The sequence below is a fragment of the Myxine glutinosa genome, chromosome 9 (genome assembly GCF_964187855.1).
Source record: "Myxine glutinosa chromosome 9, kmMyxGlut1.1, whole genome shotgun sequence".
NCBI classification, from domain to species: Eukaryota; Metazoa; Chordata; class Myxini; order Myxiniformes; family Myxinidae; genus Myxine; species Myxine glutinosa.
Genome location: NC_136269.1, coordinates 122,072,629 through 122,098,473, shown reverse-complemented (window position 1 = coordinate 122,098,473; position 25,845 = coordinate 122,072,629). Strand labels below are relative to the sequence as shown.

At 45.7% G+C, this 25,845-nt stretch overlaps 1 protein-coding gene across 2 annotated transcripts in view; it reads right to left on the bottom strand.

Annotated features, from left to right (window-relative positions):
- SLC6A19 (solute carrier family 6 member 19) overlaps positions 1–25,562 on the bottom strand; it is an 89,435-nt gene extending 63,873 nt beyond the window's left edge. The window contains exons 1-4 of one of the 2 annotated variants that reach the window (XM_068128289.2): positions 25,233–25,562; positions 12,784–12,924; positions 3,799–3,936; positions 3,385–3,566 (exon numbers count right to left, since the gene is read on the bottom strand). In XM_068128289.2, coding sequence (XP_067984390.1) covers positions 3,385–3,566; positions 3,799–3,936; positions 12,784–12,924; positions 25,233–25,401 — 630 coding nt within the window. In that variant the 5' untranslated portion in view covers positions 25,402–25,562. The remainder of the gene's footprint in view (positions 1–3,384; positions 3,567–3,798; positions 3,937–12,783; positions 12,925–25,232) is intronic. The other variant, XM_068128290.2, reaches the window with a different exon arrangement.
- Positions 25,563–25,845: the final 283 nt, after the last annotated feature.

Genomic DNA, 25,845 nt, shown 5'->3' with positions numbered 1-25,845 from the left:
TACGGATTATGTCTGTTAGCCACTCCCGTTCCAAAGGGTATTGTTTATATCCGCACCAATATTTAGTTGTGTGAAAGGACTCACCTGCAGAAATATTCTGGCACGGCTCTGCAGTGTTAAATGCTTATTTAATTATTTATTATTTAGCTTATTATTTAGTTTAACTATTATTATTATTTATTAGTATTATTTATTATTATTAATATTATTATTATTATTATATTTAATTCTTATTATATTATTATAATAATATTAATTATTAATAATAATAATAATTATAATTACTAATTAATATTATTAATTAATTAATTAATTAATTATTATAATTGTATTATTATTATTAATTAATAATAATATTATTATTATATTATTATATTGTTAATTATTTATTTCTATTATTTATATTATTTATTATTATATTATTTATTATTATTATTAAATAGTATTATATAATTATTATATTATTTATTATTATTATTCATATTATTAATAAGAATATTTATTTATTATTATTCTGATTTAGGCTTATTTATTTATTTTAATGTTATATTATTTTATTATTTATTTATTTATGCTTATTTATTTAGTGTCTTGTTCGACTTGTAACTGAGTTTGGATGCAAATAATCTCCAATCTGCCGTGACATCCCTTATCTTTCTGACGGACAGGCAGCAGCCTCTTCCCTCTCCTCAGACCTTGACAAAATCACAAACTGGTCAAACACCTGGAATATACCGTTCAATCCTAATAAATTCCACATACTTTCTCAACAACTGTCTCAACGAGGTTAGGGCAATCAAACTCTTGGGTCTCACTCTTAGCATGATCTCTCTGGGGCAAGCCACATTTCAAAGTTAGTCTCCAAAGCCAGACACCGACTGGGCATCCTCCGTCGTGCATGGCACAAATGAGCTCCGATCAACCTATAAGGCTTTCATCCACAGTTTGATGGATTACTGCTCTCCCCTCTAGGCTGTTGCTCCTGCCTCACACCTAGCTCGGCTTCACACTGTGGAAACCAAAGCTTTCAGAATCATTGGCATCTCCCATGATGAAGCTGAGTCTATATGAACTGCTGCGTACAATCTATGAACTGCTGCGTACAATCTATGGACTGGACAGTCTATGTATGGACTGCTCACTTCGCCATCGTCGACATGCCACTGGTCTCCCTGGCTTCTTCTGTCTCATTTCTGGTCTTGCACCCTCTGCCCTCTTTGTGCTCTGTCCCCCCAGGTATCTGTAGGATGCACACGGTGCACCACCAACCCCCTCCAAGTGAAACTGCCTAAATCCAAAACCAGTGCTCACCTCTACTCATTTAGTCGTCTCTCTTCCCACCTTTGGAACCACCTTCCACGTTCTTGTCGATCTCATCCTTCCCTCCAGGTCTTCCAGGCAGCTGTTTACCACCATCTCCGAGGTCACCTCCATCCAAAGCCATGATATTTTCTACACCCATTTAACCACCATACTCTCAAAAATTGCTTATGTGTCCATCTTGTCCACACCTTGCGCTCTCCCATGACCGTCATCGTGACCTGCATCTCTTCTTTCTCCGTCTCCGTTTACCTTCTCCCTCCACCCTACTATGGACCTTTCCCCTTTCTCCTGCTGGTCCCTTTGTTATGTTGTTTCCTGATATGTTCTGTGTCCTAGCTCTTCCATGAGCCTAGACCTTGTACATAAAAAAAATAACAAAAACGATATTTACAATATTTACCCTGCGTGCGCGAAGCGAAAAGTGGGGTTAAGCATTCGTGTGCGTACGTGTGCCGTACGTGTGCCGTGTCTGCATTTTTAAAAATCATTTTCTCGGCAACCGTTGTTGCAATTGACACGAAATTTTCATCATTGGAGGGCCTCCTCCTGTAGAATATTTTAATGATTAATCATGACATCATATGTCATGTGGTTCAGGCGCCATCTTGGAAAAAACGAAAAATGTTGCACCTCTATATCTCCAAAACCGCTGCATGGAAAAAAATTGAAACCTTGCTCATTGTAAAGAACTCCATATGGGGAATAGGTGTTGTTAATGATGACGTCATTGGTGCCATAATTATGACGTCATAATTCGACAGGGACAACGCTTAGTCTAATCAGTTTGAAATTTATTAAGCGTGATATATGCAACAATTATATTAGAGAATATAAATTTATGATGCCATCGCTCACGTGGTTTGGCAGCCATATTGGATCAAAGAAAAAAATGTTTAAAAACAGAAGAGTTGGCTCACAACAAGTTGACTGCACAGGGTAAGTATTCTATGAATACCATCTAGTTTTCAAAGTAGTATCTTGCTTTGAACATACACCTGTCCCATTGGAGTGGAAACTTTTGTTTTCCTTCAGTGGAGAATTTTGTAAATCCTACAGGATATGCCTGGTGTTGGCTTTGCGGTTAGGGTGCCAGCTTGGGATACTAGGATCCTGGGTTCGAATCCTGGTCGATCGCTGAATTAACACTAGGGCGGTTGACTCAGCCTGTCATCCTTCCGAGGTCGGCAAATTGAGTACCAGTTCACTGGTAATTCCCTGTGTGTCGCAAAAAGGCGACTAACAGGGATGGCGGCAGGAAGGGCATCTGGCCATAAAATATTGCTTCAAAAAGGGGGCCCATGGTGCCAAAAAAGGCCAACCTCTTGCTCTGCGGGGAAAAATGGCCTCTAAAGGAGGTTCTACAGGATAGTTCAGAGTTAGAGCATTTATTATCCCCACGCTTAAAAAGAAAATACAGGGGGTTTATTATTGCAATCGGCCCATCTGTTTGTCTGTCATGCTATGTCCTAAACGGTTGTGTATAAATTCAGCCAAACTTGGTAGTTATGATCACCACATGGCAAGAAGGTGCAAGAGTTGTATCATTTTTGTCTCTGTACCTTGGGCCTGCGTCAATAGGTCAAGTATCAGAAAATGTAATTACGGGCACATTTTAACACATTTTTTAAATGAAACTTTGTATATGCAATCAACATTGCGGGACGCATGAAATATGTAACGATTTTTGGGATTTGACACCCGATTCATTCCCCAGGGGGTCTGGACTTAGGGTCACAGTGGCCAAAACTGTGGGGAAAAAATGAAATTCAAAATTTGATATTGGGTCATTTCTGGTGGAACCTTCTGCCATTTTCCACTTTGCCTTAGGTGGGTAGCGTTGGGGATTTGCACCATCGATTTCGCTCTAGTTTTTTGAGATTTCTACCCTGGATTTGATATCCAACTCCACTGCAAACTGTCAGATTGGGGCTTCGCAAGTGAGGAATTGCATCACAAAGTGAGCCTTCCATCGGATAAACATTATGCTGGAGAACCGTCTGCTCGCATTAAACAGGCCCTTATGAACCAAGGGGTTCATTGTTAAAAAAACAAAAAACAGACCTTCCCTGATGTCTCAATCCCACGAAGCGATGCCAAGTAAAGGATGCTCCAGGCACAGAGGAGGCAAATGAAAAGCCACCATACAATGGTACCCGTGTTGTTGATATTGCTACTGATCTGCAGAGTTTTACGGTACCAGAAGTACTCTGTTGGGGTTGTCTCCACACACTCCTTCAACGGAGCTATGGAGGGGTGCAAGAAACCAAATCATGGATTACATGTGATTTGTTTTGGTTGTTTTCCTTTTGTCTTTATTCAAGGCTCGTGGGAGAGCTAGAAAAAGTATGTTATTTCTATTTCTCGAGAATAGTGTCTTGTTTCCAGGATAAATGTCAGCGAAGATAACTCCAGAAAACATTACAAGCCAAGCCAATGAACCACAGATGTTTAAGCATGTGTTGCATACTTTCTTACCTGTGTGGTTCTCATTTAGTGGACATTCCTTCCAGGGTAAAGGTTCTTGAAAGGAATTAAAGAAGTACCACATGACATAACAGATGATGGTGTTGTAGTACAGGCCCACTAGGAAGGACACCAGCAATGAAGCAATGCCTAGACGTGTTAGGGACGGAAAGGAGAAAGTTTCATTACAAACTAGGACTCACTCGAAAGGTGAAAATGGTGTGTTTTGGAATATGATTTATACTCGTACCGAATAATTAACAAAAAAAGTGTTAAAATAGTATAGACCCTGTGATTGAGTAGTTTAGCTTTGCAACTGCATTAGGGACATGTTAGAGTGAAGTGGTACATAAATCTGTGCATTGAGGTGGCGGTGACTGTCCATCATAGAGCAGCTTGGGGTAAAATAGCGTGTCGTGTAAAATCCGTCTACAGGCGGGGCCAGGTGGAGGAGTTGAGGTAAGTGAAAACGAGCACTAAAAGTCCTATGGGCACGGCTTGAAGAAAACCCCCGCTGACTGCTTCACGGAAGACCGCGATGGAATAGTGAGCTGTAGTGGGCCCTGGATAGAGAATTGATGCTTTTGTGGAGGCACCACCACAGGTGGTGGCACAACCAATCATGTGACCAGCAGCGTGATCGAAGGGTGGCCCAAAGTGCATAAAATCAACGTCTGTGCACGCATGAGAGAAATCACTGTCGTAAAAATCCAAGTTTACGACAGTGTCTCCAAGCTGAGTTTAATCAGAATCGATCTCTAACAGCATCTGAGAAGAAATCAACGATCATGGTATCAGTACACTATGATCATACGAGCAGGAGTTGATATGACATCCAAGCAAACAAGCAAGCAACATGTAATGTAATTCTCCTTACCATTCTAGACATGCACATGAATCACACAGAATAAATGTCACAGGACTGCCCTCCGCTCTTGGCGGTCAAGATCTTATAATGGCCGTATAGTGGACAGAAGATGTAATAACACCTGGGTTACAACCTGGATACAATTTTACGACATTCCTCCCCGAGGTTAGAACCTTGCTAGAAAGCCAGGTAGCGATAGGCGCATGACTATAATGGTTACATATGATGCGAATATAATGACAATTGAGTGCATAAAATGCGAAGATCAGAGAATCATATCACGGCCTGCCGAAGCGATTGGGGCGACGACTTTCTCTCCCCGCGCAGGTTCTATACACATCGGGGCCCTCCGCAGCTTTACCTAAATCATCCCCAACGGGAAAACCATCCAGCACGGCGACGGAGGAGGCACGACTACACCGATCGGATAGGGCAAGCGCGGAGGCGTGCTGGCCAGAGAAGTCCCTGTCGCTGGATTCCCCATGCTGGGCTCAGGCTCAACAGGGTCTCCGCAAGGCACGAGATGGTGCACTGACAACGTGGACTCACGTCCGTCTGGAAGCTGAATGCGAGCGTCGTCAGGATTATTTTGGAGAATCTGAATTTTGTCAACGAGCGGATCGTATTTACTTGGGCGCACCACGCGCTTGAGAAATGCAGGGCCTGGCGTGGCAAGCCAACCAGGCAAAGATTGGACGCCACCAGTGCGACGCGTGTAGCGGAATGAATGATCGTGAGGAATTTCATTTGTGGCAGTACATAGTAGGGTACGAATCGAGTGTAATGCCCCGTGCATCACCCAGGTTTCATGCATGATACGCATGGCGCATATCATACATGAAAGCGATGCTCTGCTGATCAGTAATAACTTCAAATGCCCTGCCGAGCAAATATGGCCGCCATCGGCGAATCGATTCAACAATGGCATAGGCTTCCTTCTCGACAGACGAATGACGCCTCTCCGCCACGGAGAGAGTCCTTGAGAAGAAGGCCACAGGCTTCCCCCCCCATGCAAGAGAGTCGCCGCGATCATGTGATCGGACGCGTCGCTTTCCAAAACAAAAGGGATATTATCATCAACTGAGGTCACCGTGGCGCCTGCGATGTCCGTCTTCAGCCTTTGGAAAGCGACCTTGGCAGTGTTAGACATAGGGAATGTTGTGCAATCAACAAGGGGATGAAGCTTCTCGGATAAATTTTGGACCCAGCGAGAATAATGTGCACACAATCCGAGGGCTCTCTTCAAAGAAGCCCGATCATGTGGCGCCGCCATGTCTAGGAGGGGCCGCAGGCGTTCTTTGTCCAGAGTTATCTTCCCTTGGGTCACCGTGTACCCCAAGAGATCAATCGTTCGAGCAGAATAACGGTATTTGTCCTCGTTGAGTGTCAAACGATACTGGCGTGCGACCTGTAGAAGGCACCACAAATTAGCGTCATGATGAGCTTGATTACGGCCACAAACCATTAAATTATCAAGGTAAACAAAAACGTCTGTCAATCATTCTTTGGTGATTATGTCATCGATCGCCCTTTTAAAGCATGAACTCCATTAGTGATGCCGAAGGGCAAACACGTGAATTGGTACAGCCACTGCCCCGATTCAAAGCCCGTGTAAATCCGGTCGGTCTCACAGATAGGAATTTGATGATAAGCGCTGCGCAAATCGAGGGTGCTCTACACGGCATACTGGGCTACCTGTCAAACCAAAGCATCCAATCCCGGAAGTGGGTAAGCGTCCAATTCCGTAAATCTATTTATGGTTTGAGAGTAATCGATAACCATATGCTTGCGATGATTTTCGGTCTGAACAACCAAGACTTGAGCACGCCAAAGCGACCGGCTCGGTTCGATTATTCCTTCTTTCAGGAGTCGACTTGTCTCGTCAGCGATGAATTGCGCATCAGCCCGGGAGTAGCGCCTCAATTTAATTGCAACTGGCGCGCAATCTGGAGTTAGGCTCGGGAATAACGTCAACGGTTCAATAGACATCCCCGCCAAAGCACAGACAGAAAGAGTAGCATCCCCATCAAACTTCATTTCCAACCGACCATGTCGATGGAGGAAATCGTGTCCCAATAAAACCTCCGCACATAAGGTAGGTAAGACCATTAGACGGATATCCGGGTACATCGTGCCATTAATCACTAGCTTAACGCGACATTCCCCTTTAGTGTGCATCCAGAGTGCTTGCGAGGCCATGAAGATCTGGGGCGATGTCCCCAGGATCGGCCATCCGTGCCGTCGGACAAGGCTCATATCAACATAGCTTTCAGTCGATCCTGTGTCGACAAGGGCGTTCGCTGCCTGTCCTTCAATCAGTACTGGGACGATGGCGCTGGACAAGTCGTGCGGTCCGGGCGGTGTCGGGACCTCTAGGGGTGCAGGTCGACCTTCGCGCGTTGAGGAGATTCCGGCCAGCGTCGGCCGTGGACGTCGCCCTCGTGAAGCGCGGCAAACTTTGCCAAAGTGGCCTTTCCGTGCGCACGTATGACACGTCACTTCTCGTGCCGGGCACGCAGATCTGGGATGATTCCGATTCCCACAGAAGAAGCCCTTAGTGTTATCCCCGGCCGGGGCAGTCGCAGCCAGACTCGTACCTTCGGCTCCGAGGGCTTTTGTTTTTTTGTATACTGAATTGAGGCTCGTGAAAGAACTAACATTTATTTCACAAAAAAATCAACCAGACAAACAAAATATACAAAAAGAGGGAGCGGAAGACAAGATGGGGAGAGAAGGGGAAGCACACAACCACAACATTTGAGAGCAGGGAGAAGTGTGGGAGGGAGAGGGCTTGGGGGGAGGAGGCATGGGAAGGGGGTGGGGGGGGGGGGGAGAGGTATAAAACACAAGGGGACCGAAATTAGCGGGTGTAGAAAAGATCAAGGTTTTGGATGGGGGAGGATAAGAGATGGTGGTGAACAGCTGTTTTAAAGACCTGGAGGGTGGAGTGGGATTGAAGAGAGTGAGGGAGTTTGTTCCAGAGGCGGGAGAAAAGAGGAATGAAGGAGTGAAGGTGAGCAGAAAGTCTTGATTTTGGCAGTTTAACCGTAAGAGGGTTGCAGGCAGATCTTGTGCGACCTGTAGGAATATTTGGGGGACAGAGCCCAGAGAGAGCTGGGGGGGCAAGGCCAGAGAGGAGTCGGTAGAAGACGGAAAGACCACCAACCTGCCTGCGGTGAGTGAGTGAAAGGCCCTTGGAGTTAGCTTCATCGCAGGAGATTCCAATGATTCTGAACGCTTTGGTTTCAACAGCGTGAAGACGAGCTAGGTGTGAGGCAGGAGCACCAGACCAGAGGGGAGAGCAGTATTCCATAGAGCTGCGGATGAAAGCCTTGTATGTGGTGAGGAGCTCAGGTGTGCCAAGGAAGGACTTCGCACGATGGAGGATGCCCAGTCGGCGACTGGCTTTCGAGGCCAGATTTGAAATGTGGTTTTCCCAGGAAAGATCATGGCAAATAGTGAGACCCAAAAGCTTGAGTGACAGAACTTCTTGGAGAGGATTATTCAGAAAGTGGATGGGAGGGTTGTCCAGTCGGTCTTTTCGGAGAGACATCGTAAGAGTGTGAGATTTATCAGGATTGAAAGACATGTTCCATTTGTTTGCCCAGTCTGTGATTTTGTCCAGGTCTGCAGAGAGTGAGGAGGCTGCAGACTGCCGATCTGAGGGACGAGGAATGGAGCGACAGAGAGTAGAGTCGCCAGCAAAGAGATAGAGAGGCTTTTCAAGTGAGTCAGAGAGATCATTGATGAAGACCAGAAAAAGCACAGGGCCCAGAACACTACCTTGGGGAACTCCAGCCTGAACAGGAAGAGGAGATGAGAGAAACCCATTCAGGGCCACACGTTGACTACGACCAGAAAGGAAGTCCGCCAGCCATGCGTGGAGATTTCCATGGATACCAAAGGAGGAGAGTTTGGTGAGCAGAGCAGGGTGCCAGACCGTATCGAAGGCACGTGAAATGTCAAGGGAGACAGCTCTAATTTCCTGTTTGACGTTGAGGACCTCCATCCATTGTTGAGAAAGCAGAAGCAGCATGTTCAGAGTAGAGTGACCTGGTCTGAAACCAAATTGATGATCAGAGATCAAGCCATTGGAGAAGAGGAAAGATTTCATATCTGAAGCAATGATGGATTCCATGACTTTGCTGATAATTGGGAGAAGGCTGATTGGTCTGTAGTTGCTAGGATCTGTTTTTGCACCTTTTTTGTGCAAAGCGGTGATGTTGGCTGATTTCCAAGCAGATGGCAGATGACCTTGAGCAAAAGAGAGGGTGAAGAGAACAGAAAGAGGGAGTGAAAGAGCGGAAGAACATGATTTTAGGACCAGTGGGCTGATGCCGTCAGGACCAGTTGCAGAATCAGAGTCGAGGGTTGACAGAAACTTTTCCACCTTGTCAGTAGGAAAGGACACAGAGTCCAGGAGCATCTGGGTACGACTGGGTACGGTGGGTACAGAGCGGGATGGGTTTGGGACACAAGATTTAGAGGCAAACACAGAGTTGAGGCATTCAGCGTTTTCACGTGCGGAGTCAGCCGTTAAGCCGTTTGAGGTGAGGGAGGGGATGGAGGGGGAACAAACACCAGAAACAGATTTGACCAGACGCCACCAGGATTTGGAAGAGGGAGACAGATAAGAGAGTTCGGTCTTGAGAACGGTGAGATATTGTTTCCTGGCTCTCCTGAGGGTGGACACACACTTGTTTCGGGCTTTGTGAAAGGAAATGAGATTTCCTTCCATTGGATTTGCTTTCCAGGAGACGAAAGCAAGTTGTTTCAGGGCAACAGCCTCACCACAAGATTCCGTGTACCATGGACGGGAGGAAGGGTATGACAACTGAAGACGAGATGGGATAAATCTGTGCATGAGAGAGAGCAATTTACTTTGAAAGAATTCCCAGGATGAGTTGATGTCAGAGGCAGTAGAGATGGGAGACCAGTCCAGATGATTGATGGCTGCTTGAAGACCGTGCCAGTTGGCCTGAGTGAAATGCCAGACTCGTCAACGCTGAGGAGGCTCTCTGAGAATGGTCAGAGAGATGTCCACTTTGACAGCACATGATCAGATGAGCCGATTGGAGCAGAAGAAGAGCAGCAGACATTTTCAGGTAAGTTAGTCATAACCAAGTACAGAAGAGAAGATGCTCCATTGACTGAGATCCGGGTCGGGAAATGACAGATTGTGTCAGTCCCAGTGAGTCGCAGAAGTCCTTTGCTGAAGAGCCATGGCTGGTGAGAGAGGTACCCACACCCAGCCAACTGGCATGGTGACAATTGAAATCACCACATATGAGGAAGAGAGAGTTGGGATGGGTAGATAGAAGTTGGTCCATATTATCAGACAGCGAGATGTAGATGGAGTCATCACTGTTTGGTGGACGGTACAACACACATATGAACAAAAGGTGGGAGCGAAGGGGAAGCCATAGCCAAAGGTATTCCTGGGGGTGAGGTGGAGAGAGGGCAGTGGAGGGCGAGTGAGGCAGAGAGTTTTTTATAAAGATAGCAACCCCACCTCCAGGACGAGGCTCAGGTCTATCATACCGGAGGAGGGAGTAACCTGGGAGAGATACCAAGGCATCAGAGACATCATGAAGGAGGAAAGTTTCTGTTAAGCAGATCACATCTGGTTTGTCAGAAACAACCTGTATGGAGAGATCAGTCAAGTTTGAGCGAAGGCCCCAGATGTTTCAGGTCCATACCGTTAATGAAGAGGAAGGGGGAGCATCGGGTACAGAACAGGGGGGGGAGGGGTAGGGTAAGATGTGCAAGAGGAGGAAGAGGTAGGGAGAGCTGTTGAAGGTGTGTCAGAGATTTCAGAGATTTCAGAATAGCTTGGAGAAAGGGAAGAATGGGGCGGACAAAAGGTTTGAAGGAGAATGGGTGAGGCACAGTGAGGTGTTATTTGAGGAGGGGGCAGAGCGAGGCAGAAGGTTGGGGGAGATGAAGGTGAGAGTCGGAAGGGGGAAGAAGCAGGGAGGATGCTTTGAGGAGGAGGGGTGAGAGGGGAGTCCAGGAGGAGAGGAGCGAGGGAGAGTCTCGGAGGGGAGGGATGTGGGGGGAGTTTAGGAGGGAGGGGAGGGAAGGGGCAAGGGGGGAGATTTGAAAGGGATGGGTGATGGGGAGGATTTGGAGGGGAGGGGTGATGGGGAAGTTTTGGAGGGGAGGAGGGATGGGGAAGATTTGGAGGGGAAGGGTGAGATTGGATTTTGAAAAGTGTACGATTCATGGGAAATGAACATTTTTTGCAAACTGAGTTTGAGACCTTCGAGTCAAAAATACGTTTGAAGACGCTGAAGGATGGGTGGAGTTCTGGAGAGTTTAGGGAATGTAGAAAAGAGGAACTGTAAGAGATGGTATTATTTTATTTTTTTGGAATGAATAGATTTGGTGAGCAAGACGAAAGCATCCTTTTGTAGGAGAAGAAGAAAAAGGTGTTATAATATATGAGAGAAAGTAGTTGTTCAGGGGAGAGATTATACATTTCTAACCACGTGATTGCGTGATCGCGAACAACGTGAACGAAGAACGAACGAACAAATAAGAACAACAAATAAACGAATAAGACCTGAGAAGGAAAAAAAAATGGGTTTTTTTTTTGAGTAGAGATATTAAACAAGGAGGTATGGGGTGAACGACTGGGACGAAACAGAGAACGAAAATAAATGCAGCGCATTCGACGAACCGGAGAGAAAAACAAAACCACAAGGTCGGAGACGGTACGGTAGCCTAAGCCTACGAGTACTAGGCCTCAGAATACTCGATACGCATTAACCGACGATTGTGTATACATGTACGAAAAATTAGCACCGAAAATTTTCCTAAAGATACGCTATAGGTACACACACCGAAAGATAGACACAGTCTCGACAAAAACACAATTGTGAAAGATTACTTAGCTTCGAAAGCGTGAGCGCATGGAACAGCTTCGAAAAGACCAATTTTTTAGAACTTCTTTTTAGAACTTTTTAGAAGGCTTCCGTCGATCCCAACGGAGTTTCAGCAACAGGGCGCTCCACAGTAGCATCGTTCTCCATGTGTCTCTCCCCAGTGAGACCAGCCATGACGTAAGGGCGTCCGTACGCTTGCGATTGCGTTTGGGCTTGTTGGAGTATGAGAGCCAGATCATGAGCCCCCTTAAGAGTCAGGGTCAGTGACTCCAGCAAACGCTGCCATATTGATGGGGAATAAATACCAGAAACGAACGCGTCTCGTAAGAGATCGTCACACACCTGCTCGTGCGTTCGGACCGCGTGAGCGCATTCCTTGCCCAGGCAACGTAGTTCTTGAACAAAATGATTGAGGGATTCCGATGCATCCTGTCTCCTCGTGGCAAGCTGGTATCAAGTGTAGATGACGCTCCGAGGCTTGATGTAGATAGCGCGTAGCTCCGTTATTGCGTCGTCGTATGTTGCACAATGGGAATGTAATCGTGAATGGGAAATGTAATCGTTGAAAACTATAGCACCTACAAAAGCGATGTATACAGCGATCCGTAGGTATTAAGATTGGGCATTCAATGATATGAGCGAGGAAAGTGAAGAAATACATTTTGAGTGCTTTATCGTACATAAACCGTTTCGGCCTGTTCTAAGTTGAGGCATTTTTGAGCAGGCCGAAACAAGATGGCAGCTTAAGACCCCCTGCGAGGTGACAGCGGGCTGACCAAGATGGCACCCCACCATCTTGGTAAGGCTTTTTTATGATGTGCACCACCTTAATGTGTATGAGTATAATGAGCGAAGCTACAAAGGGGTGTTTAAATTTAACCAAATACCTACTTTTCATTTATGCATTCCCTTCGCATTCCCTTTGTGCGCATGCAAAGTTTAGGGCCACTAGGTTTCATGATTTTGGGGTTATGGAGGAGACACACACACACACACATAGATATGAGTCTGGACAGTCTCCATTTTATCTCTTGAAACACACCCAAGTATGCCAATGGAGATAGCAGGAACAACAACAATTTCCATGCACACGTGCACACACCCATATGTATATATAAATACATGCACACACACAAATGTGGATACTTTGAGACCTGCGAGGGCTCTGTTACACCTTGTGAAACCCACAAATGAAGATAACAACCAACGGCACAAACAATATGTAGTATGATGTCCACGAACCAATACCACCCAGCATAACATTAACAGAGCTCCAGATGGCGACGCCGCCCTTCCTCATCCGCTGTCCAAAAGAAAACTCCAGGAAGAGTAGCGGTACTCCCTCCAGCACAAGAAGGATCAAAAATGGAATCATGAAGGCACCTGTTAAGGATGGGAGAAATGAAAACGCCAGTTCAATGGGTCAATGGTTGCTGGAATTATGAAAGACCTATCGACGGGGTTGCAAGGCTAAAGTTTGACAAATTAATTTGGAATAATATCAAAAACAAATTTCACGTTGACATTAATGGGGTATTATGTGTAGATCAGTGACAAAAAAAACCTCAATTTCATCCATTTTAAATTCAGGCTGAAACCCAACAAAATGTGAAAAAAGTCAAGGGGTGTGAATACTTTCTGAAGGCACTGTATATGGACATGGCTCTTGAACAGATTTGACCTTTGACACATGGACTTTGCTCTAACAAATTTGTCCTTTGACACAAGAACTTGGCTCTTCAACAGATTTGACCTTTGACACATGCACAACATGGCTCTTTATCAGATTTGATCTTTGACACATGAACTTGGCTCTTTAACAGATTTGACCTTTGACACATGGACTTGGCTCTTTAACAGATTTGACCTTTGACACATGAACTTGGCTCTTTAACAGATTTGCCCTTTGATACATAAACTTGGCTCTTTAACAAATTTGACCTTTGACACATTGACTTGGCTCTTTAACAGATTTGACCTTTGACACATGAACTTGGCTCTTTAACAGATTTGACCCTTTTTGTAACAGCATAAGTTCAATTTTTAGAATCTTTGTGTAAAGTCTCCTCAAAACATTTTGTAAATTGTCGGCATTTCTATTCGTAAAAGGCAAAATCGTTTCCCAGTCTGGGACCCCAACCTCAGCATGGTCCCAGAGGTACAAATGCCTTTCCGAAAGGAAAGATGCACTGCAGTTGCGACGGTCAAAACATTGTCACTTTGTTCCAATAACGAGGATTAGTTGAGTGATATCACTCTTGCAGTTGTGATCATTCATTTACTTTACACAAGTTAAAACTCAAAATAACAGACAGTGGATTAAAAAAAAAAAAAAAAATTTTTTTGTTTTTTTTTGTATACAGAATCGAAGCTCGTGTAATTGCTCTCGTGTTTACAATTCCAGTTAAAGTTACCTTTTAACAATTCACACACATTTTATGATAACACATCATAGAAACCCATTTTTTTTTTTTTAATGCAAGGGCATCATTTTGCTGGGGCGCAACAGTGCTGCTGATGCAGTGCCCCCTGTAGGTTAGCGTATGAATGTGATTTGTTCAGGTGAATCCTGTCATGGCTGCTGAAAATGTGATGCTTGAGAACAGCTGAAGGGATTTAAATCAAAATTGTTTTTTTTAGGACAGTGAACAAGGGCATCTACCCGTGACATGCGTAGGCATATTGGCGACAGTCACATTGTCTAGTTTTATGTAAATTTTGATTGAGATTTTTATTTCTCAGTTTACAATCATAGAAATTAAGTTTTTTCAAATACTGGATACCGATTGAGGAGTTTTTTTTACGGAAGCATTTACATTTTTTTACATTAATTTTGGTTGAAATTTTTATTTCTCAGTTTACAGTTTAGAAATTACAATTTTCAAGTGCGAGATATCAATTGGGGTTTTTTATTCATTTTTATGGATGCGTTTATGGGTTTTTTTAACGTGAATTTAAATTTGCGGATGCTTTACAACGGTTCTGTTATTTTTCCCGTTGTGTTGGCTTCGATGTCCGGTGGCACGCCAAATTTGAGCTTTATACGACACCCGGAAGGGACCGAACATTAATATCAGTGAGTCATTGAGTGGTTACAATGAGCTTTATATATTAGATTTATGATCATTTCAATGGTGATGTGTTTATTTCAGCTATCCTCACCTTCGTCTATATTTTCTCAAAGCCCAGGACCAAACACCCTTATTCCCATAGGAAATGCATTGGTTTTAACTATCGCGGTTTTGAATATCACGACATTATCAATGATCAAAAGGTTAAGAGGAGGCATCAAAGCAAATGAAGTACCACAAAGCAGATATTTTGAAAGCTAACTAGACCGAAACACTTCGACGTCGACCGATATGCCTCCACCCACATTATTACCTGCACCAAGTTTGATTTAAATCCATTCAGCTATTCTCAAGTTATCACATTTTTACCTGACATGACCTTTGACCTCTTCACCCCAAAATTTAATCAGTTCATGTTTACATCATCACACATACCTGTACCAAGTTTTAAGTTAAATCCTTTCAGCTGTTCACACGTTATCACATTTTTACCTGATATGACCTCTGACATTTGGCCTTTGACCTCGGGATCCAAAAATCTAATCAGTTAATCTTTACATCATTATACATATCTGTACCAAGTTTGAATTAGATCACTTCAGCTGTTATCAAGTTATAGACCTATTACAAACTTTGACCTTTGCCCCCAAATTGTAATCAGTTCATCTTTACATCATTCTACATAACTGTACCAAATTTGGTCAGAATCCCATCACTGGTTCACAAGTTATCGCGGTAACAGGATTTTTTTTTTTTTTTTTTAATACAGATTCGAGGCACGTGGAAGAGCGAATACATTACACACGAAAACATGCACGGACCCATAAAACATATAATAAAGGGACCGGGAGACAAGAGAGGGAAGCATGCAAGCACAACAACAGTCGGTAAATCTGTGGAAGGGAGAAGGCCGTAGTGGGAGGGAGGGGGAGGGGGAGGGGGAGGGGGCGAGGGGGTGGAGGAAGGGTACACGGTATAAGGCAAATGAACACTACGAGGAATTTCAGGAAAGAAGTTGGAGATTGAAAGAGGTGGATTTGGGGTGTTTTAACGGGGGTAGAAAAGATCAAGGTTTTGGATGGGGGAAGATAAAAGATGGTGGTGAAACGACGGGGATAGAAAAGATCAAGGTTTTGGATGGGGGAAGATAAAAGATGGTGGTGAATAGCTGATTTTAAGACCTGGAGGGAGGAGTGGGATTGAAGAGAGTGGGGGAGTTTGTTCCAGAGGCGGGAGAAAAGAGGAATGAAAGAGTGGAGGTGAATAGAGAGTCTTGATTTTGGCAGTTTCACCAGAAGAGGGTTGCTCGCAGATCTTGTGCGACCTGCAGGAATATTTGGGGGGCAGAGCACAGAAAGAGCTGGGGGAGCTAAGTCCGTAGAAGACAGAAAGCCCACCAACCTGCCTGCGGTGAGAGAGAGAAAGACTCTCAAAATCAGCTTCATGATGGAGGATGCCATTGATTCTGAAAGCTTTGGTTTCCACAGCGTGAAGCCGAGCTCGGTGTGAGGCAGGAGCACCAGCCCAGAGGGGAGAGCAGTATTCCATTGAGCAGTGGATGAAAGCCTTGTATGTGGTGAGGAGCTCAGGTGTGCCAAGGAAGGACTTCGCACGACGGAGAATGCCCAGATGGCGACTGGCTTTGGAGGTCAGATTTGAAATGTGGTTTTCCCAGGAAAGATCATGGGAGATAGTGAGATCCAAAAGCTTGAGTGACAGAACTTCTTCAAGAGGATTGTTGAGAAAGTAGATGGGAGGGATGTCCAGTCGGTCTTTGCGGAGAGACAAAGTGAGAGTGTGAGATTTGTCAGGATTGAAAGATATGTTCCACTTGTTTGACCAGTTTGTGATATTGTCCAGGTCTGCAGAGAGTGAAGTTGCTGCCTGCCGATCTGAGGGTTGGGATATGGAGTGGCAGAGAGTGGAGTCATCAGCAAATATAGAGAGAGGATTTTCCAGAGAGTCAGAGAGATCATTAATGGAGACCAGAAAAAGTATAGGACCCAGAACACTGCCTTGAAGAACTCCAGCCTGAACAGGAAGGGGAGAAGACAGAATTCCATTCAGGGCCGCACGTTGACTACGACCAGAGAGGAAGTCTGCAAGCCATGTGTGGAGGTTTCCATGGATACCATAGGAGGAGAGTTTGGTGAGCAGAGCTGGGTGCCAGACTGTATCAAAGGCATGAGATATGTCAAGGGAGACAGCTCTAATTTCCTGTTTGGCATTGAGGACCTCCATCCATTGTTGAGACAGCAGAAGCAACATGTCCAGAGTAGAATGGCCTGGTCTGAAACCAAATTGATGATTGGAGATCAAGCCATTGGAGAAGAGGAAGGATTTGATATCCAAAGCAATGATGGATTCCATGACTTTGCTGATAATTGGGAGAAGGCTGATTGGTCTGTAGTTGCAAGGATCTGTTTTTGCACATTTTTTTGTGTAAAGCGGTAATGTTGGCTGATTTCCAGGCTGATGGCAGATGACCTTGAGCAAATGGGAGGGTGAAGAGAACAGAGAGAGGGTGCGATAGAGCGGCATTACCTAACATGAATAACTTCTAACTTCTGGTTTCTCTTCTGGTTTCTGGTCTCTCTTCTGGTTTAAATAACTTCCGGTTTCTCGAGCGAGGTGGCGACTTTTGATCTCTCCACGGCATCAAAAGTTTAAGTATTTTTACATTTGTGTGTTTGTCAAATTTCCACTCGTTATTTTATTGTGTATGTGTTATTGTGTGTTCTAGTTAGTTTTGGTTTGAAATTCGTGTAACTTGCAATTAATTAATCGTTTTCTGCTCGCTCCGCGTGCATGGCCTTGTAACCTGAGGCTTCCCCCGTCGATGTTTTGTTAATTTAAGTTATTTCCTTCGCTGTATTGCTTGTTTCTTATATTTTTCTCTTCTCCCCTGAACTTCCCCGAACATCTACTCTTTATCTAACGTTTTAAATCCCCCGCCAAAAAAGAAAAACCCATTTATTTCCTTTTCTCCACGTGTGCTTCTGTCGTGTGCTTCTGTCGTGTGCTTCTGTTCTGTCCACATGCTTCTGTCCACGTGCTTCTGTCCACGTGCTTCTGTCCACGTGCTTCTGTCCACGTGCTTCTGTCCACGTGCTTCTGTCCACGTGCTTCTGTCCACGTGCTTCTGTCCACGTGCTTCTGTCCACGTGCTTCTGTCCACGTGCGTCTGTCCACGTGCTTCTGTCCACGTGTGCTTCTGTTCGTGTGCTTCTGTCCATGTGCTTCTGTTCGTGTGCTTCTGTCCATGTGCTTCTGTCCACGTGCTTCTGTCCACGTGCTTCTGTCCACGTGCATTTCTCCACGTGCTTCCCTCCACGTGCACTGTCTCGCCCTGCCCCCTTTATGTCCTTGTCTTCCACCTTTTGCCCTGTTCACGTGACATGTGGTTGTCCCTCTAGGCTCCCTCTCCCCGTCGATATTTTGTGAATATAAGATTGTTTTTCATGGTTTTGTTTATATATTATTTAAATATGTTTAAACTTTCCCCATGCAGTGTTTTATTCAGTGGTATATCACAACACGCTGTTTTTCTTCCTATTTAAATGGCTTCTTTCAATTTCCTCTTCAATTCATTCCACTTCAAAAAAATATTCAATCTCTTACAGTCATTCCTTTCTACATTCTCTAAACTCACCTTCATTTCACCCCTCCTCTATCGTTTTTAAATGGATCTCTGACTTGAAAATCACAATAAACCCAGTTTGTTATAAATGTTCGTTTTTCATTAATCATCCACTTTCTGAACTCCCCCCTCACACCTCCCCTCCTAAACCCCCCTCCTCCCCCCTCCCTTTCAATTCTCCCCTCTCACCCTCCCCTCCACATCTCCCCCCTTTCTCTTCCCCTCCTAAACTCCCCCCTCACCCCTCCCCTCCAAATCTCCCACTTTGCTCCTCCCCTTCAAATCTCCATCCTCACCCCTCTCCTTCAAAACTCCCCCCTAACCCCTCCCATTCCAAACTCCTCCCCCCCAAGCCCTCCCTTTCAAATCTCTCCGCCTACCATCTTTCCCCAATTCTCCCCCCTCCTCCTCCTCCTCCTCCTCAAAGCTGCCTCCTCTCCACTGCATCTCACTTCCATCTCATACCTCCACCTCCTCCAACCTTGTACTTTCCTCTGCCTCCCCTCAAACAACCCCTCACTGTGCCTCATCCCATCACCATCAAACCTTTTGTTGTCCTCATCCTTCCCTTTCTCCTAACTCTTCTTAAATCTCTGACACACTATCATTAGCTCTCCCTACCTCCCCCTCTCATCCTTCATCTGACCCTACCCCTCCCCTCCCCTGCACCCGATGCTCCCCCTCCATCTTCATTAACGGTATGGACCTCAAACATCCGGGGCCTTCACTCAAACCTGATTGATCTCTCCATTCAGATTGCTTCTGACAATCCCGACCTGATCTGCTTCACAGAAACTTTCCTCCTTCAAGATGTCTCTGATTCCTTAATATCTCTTCCTGGTTACTCCCTCGTCCGGTATGATAGACCTGAGCCTCGTCGTGGTGGTGGAGTTGCTATCTTTATCAAAAACTCTCTTCCTCACTCCCCTTGCACTGCCCTCTCTCCACCCCACCCCCAGGAGTACCTCTGGCTATGGATTCCTCTCCGCTCCCACCTTTTGTTCATATGTGTTCTGTACCGTCCCCCAAACAGTGATGACTCCATTTACATCTCCCTGTCTGACAACATGGACCAACTTCTATCCACTCATCCCAACTCTCTCTTCCGCATATGTGGCGACTTCAACTGTCATCATGCCAGCTGGCTGGGTGTGGGTTCCTCTCTCACCAGCCATGGGATTGACACAATCTGTCAATTTCCCGACCTGGCTCTCAGTCAATGGAGTATCTTCTCTTCTAGACTTGGTTATGACTAACTTCCCTGCAAATGTCTGCTGCTCTTCTTCTGCTCCAATTGGTTCTTCTGATCATGTGCTTGTTAAAGTGGATATCTCTCTGGCTATTCTCAGAGAGCCTCCTCAGCGTCGACGAGTCTGGCATTTGTTGCGTGCTCCTCCCCGACCCCCTGGTCACGGTGTACCTCCGAGCCCCGAGAGGAGTCACGGCAGAAAAATGTGTTATTCTGTGTGTCAAAGATCAATGGAGAAGCCAACCCAATTGTTACTCACAAACAAATATTGTATTGAGATCACACAAGAATAACGGTACAACAACAATAGTATTCAAAAGTACAATCAATATGTCCTATGATGGTACCATCAGTTTTGCAATATATAACTCACTGTGCTCCAAGTGAGTGTAACAAGAACCTTCCCCAATGTCTCTTATTCCCGGCTCCAAGACGAAGTTGATTCGCTCCAGCAATCGCTAGAACGATGTCCAAACGACCAGAATCCCGTGCGGATGGCCAGGGCAGTCACACAGCCGAAGCTGCACAAAGGCGCCCTCAAGGCAACTGGGAAATCCAACGGCGCCCTACAGGCGACCGAGAGATCACACCCTCGGGTATGGACGAATTAGCCTTCAAAAATCTGCGTCACACACACGCCCCAGATCGACGTCTGAATGCGGTCAGAATTGTCGAAAAGAAACGAAACCGTGAGCGAAGCACAAATCCTGCGCGAGTCAAAATGGCCGACGACCCGGTCTCGTGGCGCACGGCGCGGCGATAATTCTCTCCTGAATCGATCGCAAAACCTGACATGCAGGTTGACCGGTCACAGCGATGACAACTCCATCATAGGAATTCCTCTCCCGGAAACCCGAAAGTTCGCGAGTGACTCTGGCTCGCCAACGTTCGCTTCAGAACCCGGAGCAACTCCGCTTTCTTGTCCGACTCAACTCGCTCCGCCCTCTTTCTCTCCTCCGCCTCGTCTTCCGGCTCCCGATCCGGCTTCCTGTCTCTTTTGAACATTAACGCTTTTATCCTTTGCAAACAGTTCATGAACAATAAACCTTTTGAAGACAATAATAGTACATAGAATCAGAAATATTTCAAGTGGATGAAAACCACAACACCGGAAGTGACGAATCTGTAACACTTCCCCCCCCTCAAGAAAGAAAGTTCGAACATAGTGAAAACTTTCTTTGCAGGCAAAATTCTTTAAACAAACAAAAGTAGACTCACACTCCAAATCATCAATTCCCGTGATCAACAATAATCAATATTTCCCAAAAATAAAGTAACAAAACTTCAAACAACTTACAGAGATTTCCAAAGTTAATTCACTCTGGAAAAGCATCAGCAACAACATTGTCCCTGCCCTTTACATGCTCAATTTCCAAGTTGAACCCCCTGCAAAGCCAAACTCCATCTCATCAACCTCTGATTTTTATTTTTAGTTTCTTTTGAATGAAGGTTAAGGGGTTGTGATCAAAAATCCAAAGGCAAACAAATCTATAGCACTTTTCCCGGGAGGCCGAGCTGAGAGCCAGGTTCCATGGTTGTTGGGTGGTGAGGCCTGGAAGTATTCACTACATGGACGCCTTTAGGAACGTGGAGTTCACGGTTAATCCGTGTAGGAAAGTTCACTACATGGACGCCTTTGGGAACAAAACGTGTTCACCGTTCACGGTTCACCGTTCACCGTCACCGTTCACGGTTAATCCGTGTAGGAATCTTGGCTCGGCTGCTCCACAGCATTCAGTGCTTCAACTCTTCCTAACTTTCATAATAATCATGGTTGGACCGCTTGTCGCTGCAGTCACGTGAATAGCGGTCCCCTTCTCGGCCACTACCCTGATAATCATCCCTTCGGGAGCTGCCGTAACTCTGGGAGCCTCCATAGTAATATCGACTGCGGCCACCACCAAAACTACGACTCCCATCCTGGGAGCCACAGCCACCCCTGAAACTACCTCCACGTTTTCCTCCTGTGTAGCCCCCTCGACGCCTATGGACTGCCTTCTCTACTGTTATGGTCCGACCCTCCAAATCCTTGCCATCCAAATCCTTTTCTGCATTTTTGGCGTCCTTTGTGTTTTCAAACGTGACAAAGCCAAACCCTCTTGACTTTTGCGTCTCCCTGTCTTTTATCAGCAGCACTTCCAAGAGCGGTCCATATCTGCCGAAGACAGAGTCCAGAACATCTTCCTTTGTGTTGAAGTTTAGTCCACCTACAAAGAGCTTGCCAACACTGCCTCCATCCCTGACTTGTGTGTGCTGACACTTAGTTTCAGGGTACTTCCTCTTCTCGTCAGGGCGCTTCCTACTCATAACACGAGTCGCGGTACAGGATGGAAAGATACCCGGAATATCCTGCTCTAACTGCGCGGCGTTATTTTCCATACTAGGCTTTTTCAACAAACATCGGGTTACCAGAAACTTGACCACCGGCCAAATCATTCCCGAAAACAAAAGATACTCCCTCTACAGGAAGAGTGGCTTGCAAACCTACGGTGACCGGTCCTGACACCAAATCAGACTGCAAATGGATGACATGAAGTGGAGCTTTAACATAGCCACCAACCCCCTGTAAACGAACACTAACACCAGTTGCCGTCTTCTCTGACAATGGCGAAATGCCTTCAAGCATCAAAGATTGATGTGCTCCTGTGTCCCTCAATACCCTAACCGGTCTCTGGTTAGTCAAGTCTCCATCCAGTGACACAAACCCCTCTGAAATAAAAGGTTTGTAACCCTCTTGAACAAGGTCGTTCTGAGTACATAGAATCAGAAATATTTCAAGTGGATGAAAACCACAACACCGGAAGTGACGAATCCTTAACACATTTCCCTCAGGCCGAGGGGCATGGTCTTCAAGCAGCCATCAATCATCTGGACTGGTCTCCCATCTCTACTGCCTCTGACATCAACTCATTCTGGGAATTCTTCCAAAGTAAACTGCTCTCTCTCATGCACAGATTTATCCCATCTCGTCTTCAGGTGTCATACCCTTCCTCCCCTCGATGGTACACTGAATCTTGTGGTGAGACAGTTGCCCTGAAACAACTTGCCTTTGCCTCTTGGAAGGCTAATCCAACTGAAGGCAATCTCAGTTCCTTCCACCAAGCTCGGAACAAGGGTGTGTCTACCCTCAGGAGAGCCAGGAAGCACTATCTCTCTACTCTCAACACTGATCTCTCAAACCTGTCTCCTTCCTCCAAATCCTGGTGGCGTCTGGTCAAATCCGTTTCTGGGGTTTGTTCCCCGTCCATCCCCTCCCTTACCTCAAATAGCAACACAGTTGACACTGCACGTGACAAAGCCGAATGCCTCAACTCTGTGTTTGCCTCAGAATCTCGTGTCCCAAACCCATCTCTCTCTGTACCCACCTTACCCAGTCGAACTCAGATGCTCCTGGACTCTGTGTCCTTCTCTCCTGACAAGGTGGAGAGGTTTTTGTCAAACCTCGACTCTGATCCTGCAACTGGACCAGACGGCATCAGCCCACGGGTCCTAAAATCCTGCTCTGCCGCTCTATCTCACCCTCTCTCTGTTCTCCTCACCCTCTCTTTTGCTCAAGGTAATCTGCCATCAGCTTGGAAATCAGCCAACATCACTGCTTTACACAAAAAAGGTGCAAAAACAGATCCTTGCAACTACAGACCAATCAGCCTGCTCCCAATTATCAGCAAAGTCATTGAATCCATCATTGCTTCGGATATCAAATCCTTCCTCTTCTCCAATGGCTTGATCTCTGATCATCAATTTGGATTCAGACCAGGTCATTCCACTCTGGACATGCTGCTTCTGCTGTCTCAACAATGGATGGAGGTCCTCAATGTCAAACAGGAAATCAGAGCTGTCTCCCTCGACATATCATGTGCCTTCGATATGGTCTGGCACCCCGCTCTGCTCACCAAACTCTCCTCCTATGGTATCCATGGAAATCTCCACGCATGGCTTGCGGACTTCCTCTCTGGTTGTAGTCAACGTGTGGCCCTGAATGGATATCTGTCATCTCCTCTTCCTGTTCTGGCTGGAGTTCCCCAAGGTAGTATTCTGGGCCCTGTGCTTTTTCTGGTCTTCATCAATGATCTCTCTGACTCTCTGGAAAATCCTCTCTATCTCTTTGCTGACTCCTCCACTCTCTGCCGCTCCATTCCTCATCCCTCAGATCGGCAGTCTGCAGCCTCCTCAATATCTGCAGACCTGGTCAAAATCACAGACTGGTCAAAGTGGAACAAGTGGGACAAGTGGAACATGTCTTTCAATCCTGACAAATCTCACACTCTTACTATGTCTCTCCGAAAAGACCGACTGAACAACCCTCCCATCGACTTTCTGAACAATCCTCTCAAAGAAGTTCTGTCACTCAAGCTTTTGGGTTGTCCTTCCCTCCTTGGTCCTTCCTTGTCCTTCCTTGGCACAGCTGAGCTCCTCACCACATACAAGGCTTTCATCCGCAGCTCAATGGAATACTGCTCTCCCCTCTGAGCTGGTGCTCCTGCCTCTCACCTAGCTCGGCTTCACGCTGTTGAAACCAAAGCTCTCAGAATCATTGGCATCTCCCACGATGAAGCTAACTCCGAGGGCCTTTCACTCACTCACCGCAGGCAGGTTGGTGGTCTTTCTGTCTTCTACCGACACCTCTCCATCCTTACTCCCCGAGCTCTCTCTGTGCTCTGTCCCCGAAATATTCCTACAGGTCACACAAGATCTGCCTGCAACCCTCTTATGGTTACACTGCCAATATCTAGCCTCTCTGCTCACCTTCACTCTTTCATTCCTCTTTTCTCCCACCTCTGGAACAAACTCCCTCACTCCCCTCCAATCCCACTACTCCCTCCAGGTCTTTAAAACAGCTGTTCACCACTATCTCTTGTCTTCCCCCATCCAAAACCTTGATCTTTTCTGCCCCCGTTAATTCACCCCAGATCCACTTTTCTGAAATACCAACTTCTTTCCTGGAAGTCCAAGCAGTGTCCACGTGTTTTATACCACTCCCCCCTCCTCCCCCCCCCCCCCTCCCTTCCCACGCCTCTTCCCCCCAAGCCCTCTCCCTCCCACAGATCTCCCGATGTCCCTGCTCTCAAATGTTGTGTTTGTGCTTCCCCTCCTCTCCCCATCTTGTCTACCGCTACCCTTATTATATGTTGTATGTGTCAGTTTGATTTTTTTGTGTGATTAATGTTAGCTCTTTCACGGCCTCGATCTTGTATACAAAAAAAAAAAAAATAGAGAGAGAGTGAGATAGAGCGGCATTACCTAACATGACCTCTGACGTTTGGTCTTTGACCTCGTGACCCCAAAATCTAATCAGTTCATATTTACCTTATTATACATACCTGCACCAAGTTTGACTAAGATCCCATCAGCTGTTCTCAAGTTATCGCGGTAACGAAAACCTATCACGGACAATGGACAACCTGAGAACATCATGCCACCGTCAACGGCACAAAAACGGACAACGTTATATTCTTCTTGGCATTTTTAAAGGATAGAGTACGGACAAACCATAGGTTGCCAACCATAGCGCAGGTTTGATGGGCCTAATCTAATGGCTTCCTCTCCATATTATATCTTATTTTAAAAAGACAAGTCAAGTATAGCCTACAGCCCCTTGACCCTCAATATCAATCACATTGACACCCACACTTGTTGATCCACAAATAGTCCAACTCACAATCCCAGCCTCGTTGCTCATTTCCTGAGCCCCCATATGTGGGACCCGTTATCCTCGGTACACAGTACGTACCTCCACCATGACTCTGGCACAGGTATGGGAAGCGCCACACGTTTCCCAGTCCCACTGAGAAGCCCACACAGGTGAGCATATACTGCATCTTGTTGTCCCATTTGGGCCTTCCGCTGAACTCCTTCTCTGCCAAGTCCAGGTCCTCATAGGATGGAATATGGAACGACATGGCTGAAGTTTGTGGTTTGGTCACAATGAGGAAGGAAGGAGAGGGAACCAAGAGCCAGGCAAACTGCTATCCAGGTGTAAAATGGCAAATGAGAACAGGAGGAGGAGTGAAGGCTGTAAGGTGTGGAAGAGATAAGCATCTTACATAGTTCATCCTTGTGTGGTGGGCCAAGCGAAGATCATTTATAGTAAATCTTATATTTTGGGTGTGGTCAGTTTGTCTTATCATTTATCTGTGATTTTGTGTCAAAGTCTTCAGGTGTAAATAGCACTGAGAAATATCAACGGTAGAAGTTGAGTTTAGAGTGTTTGTTCATTCTTCTTCCTCTCTGTATTTATTAATTATAGGACTTTTGGAAAAGGATAATGACATAACTATTCCCACATTTTAAATAATTTTTTTAACTTGTTTTGATGTTTACTTTTGATGTTTGATGTTACACTC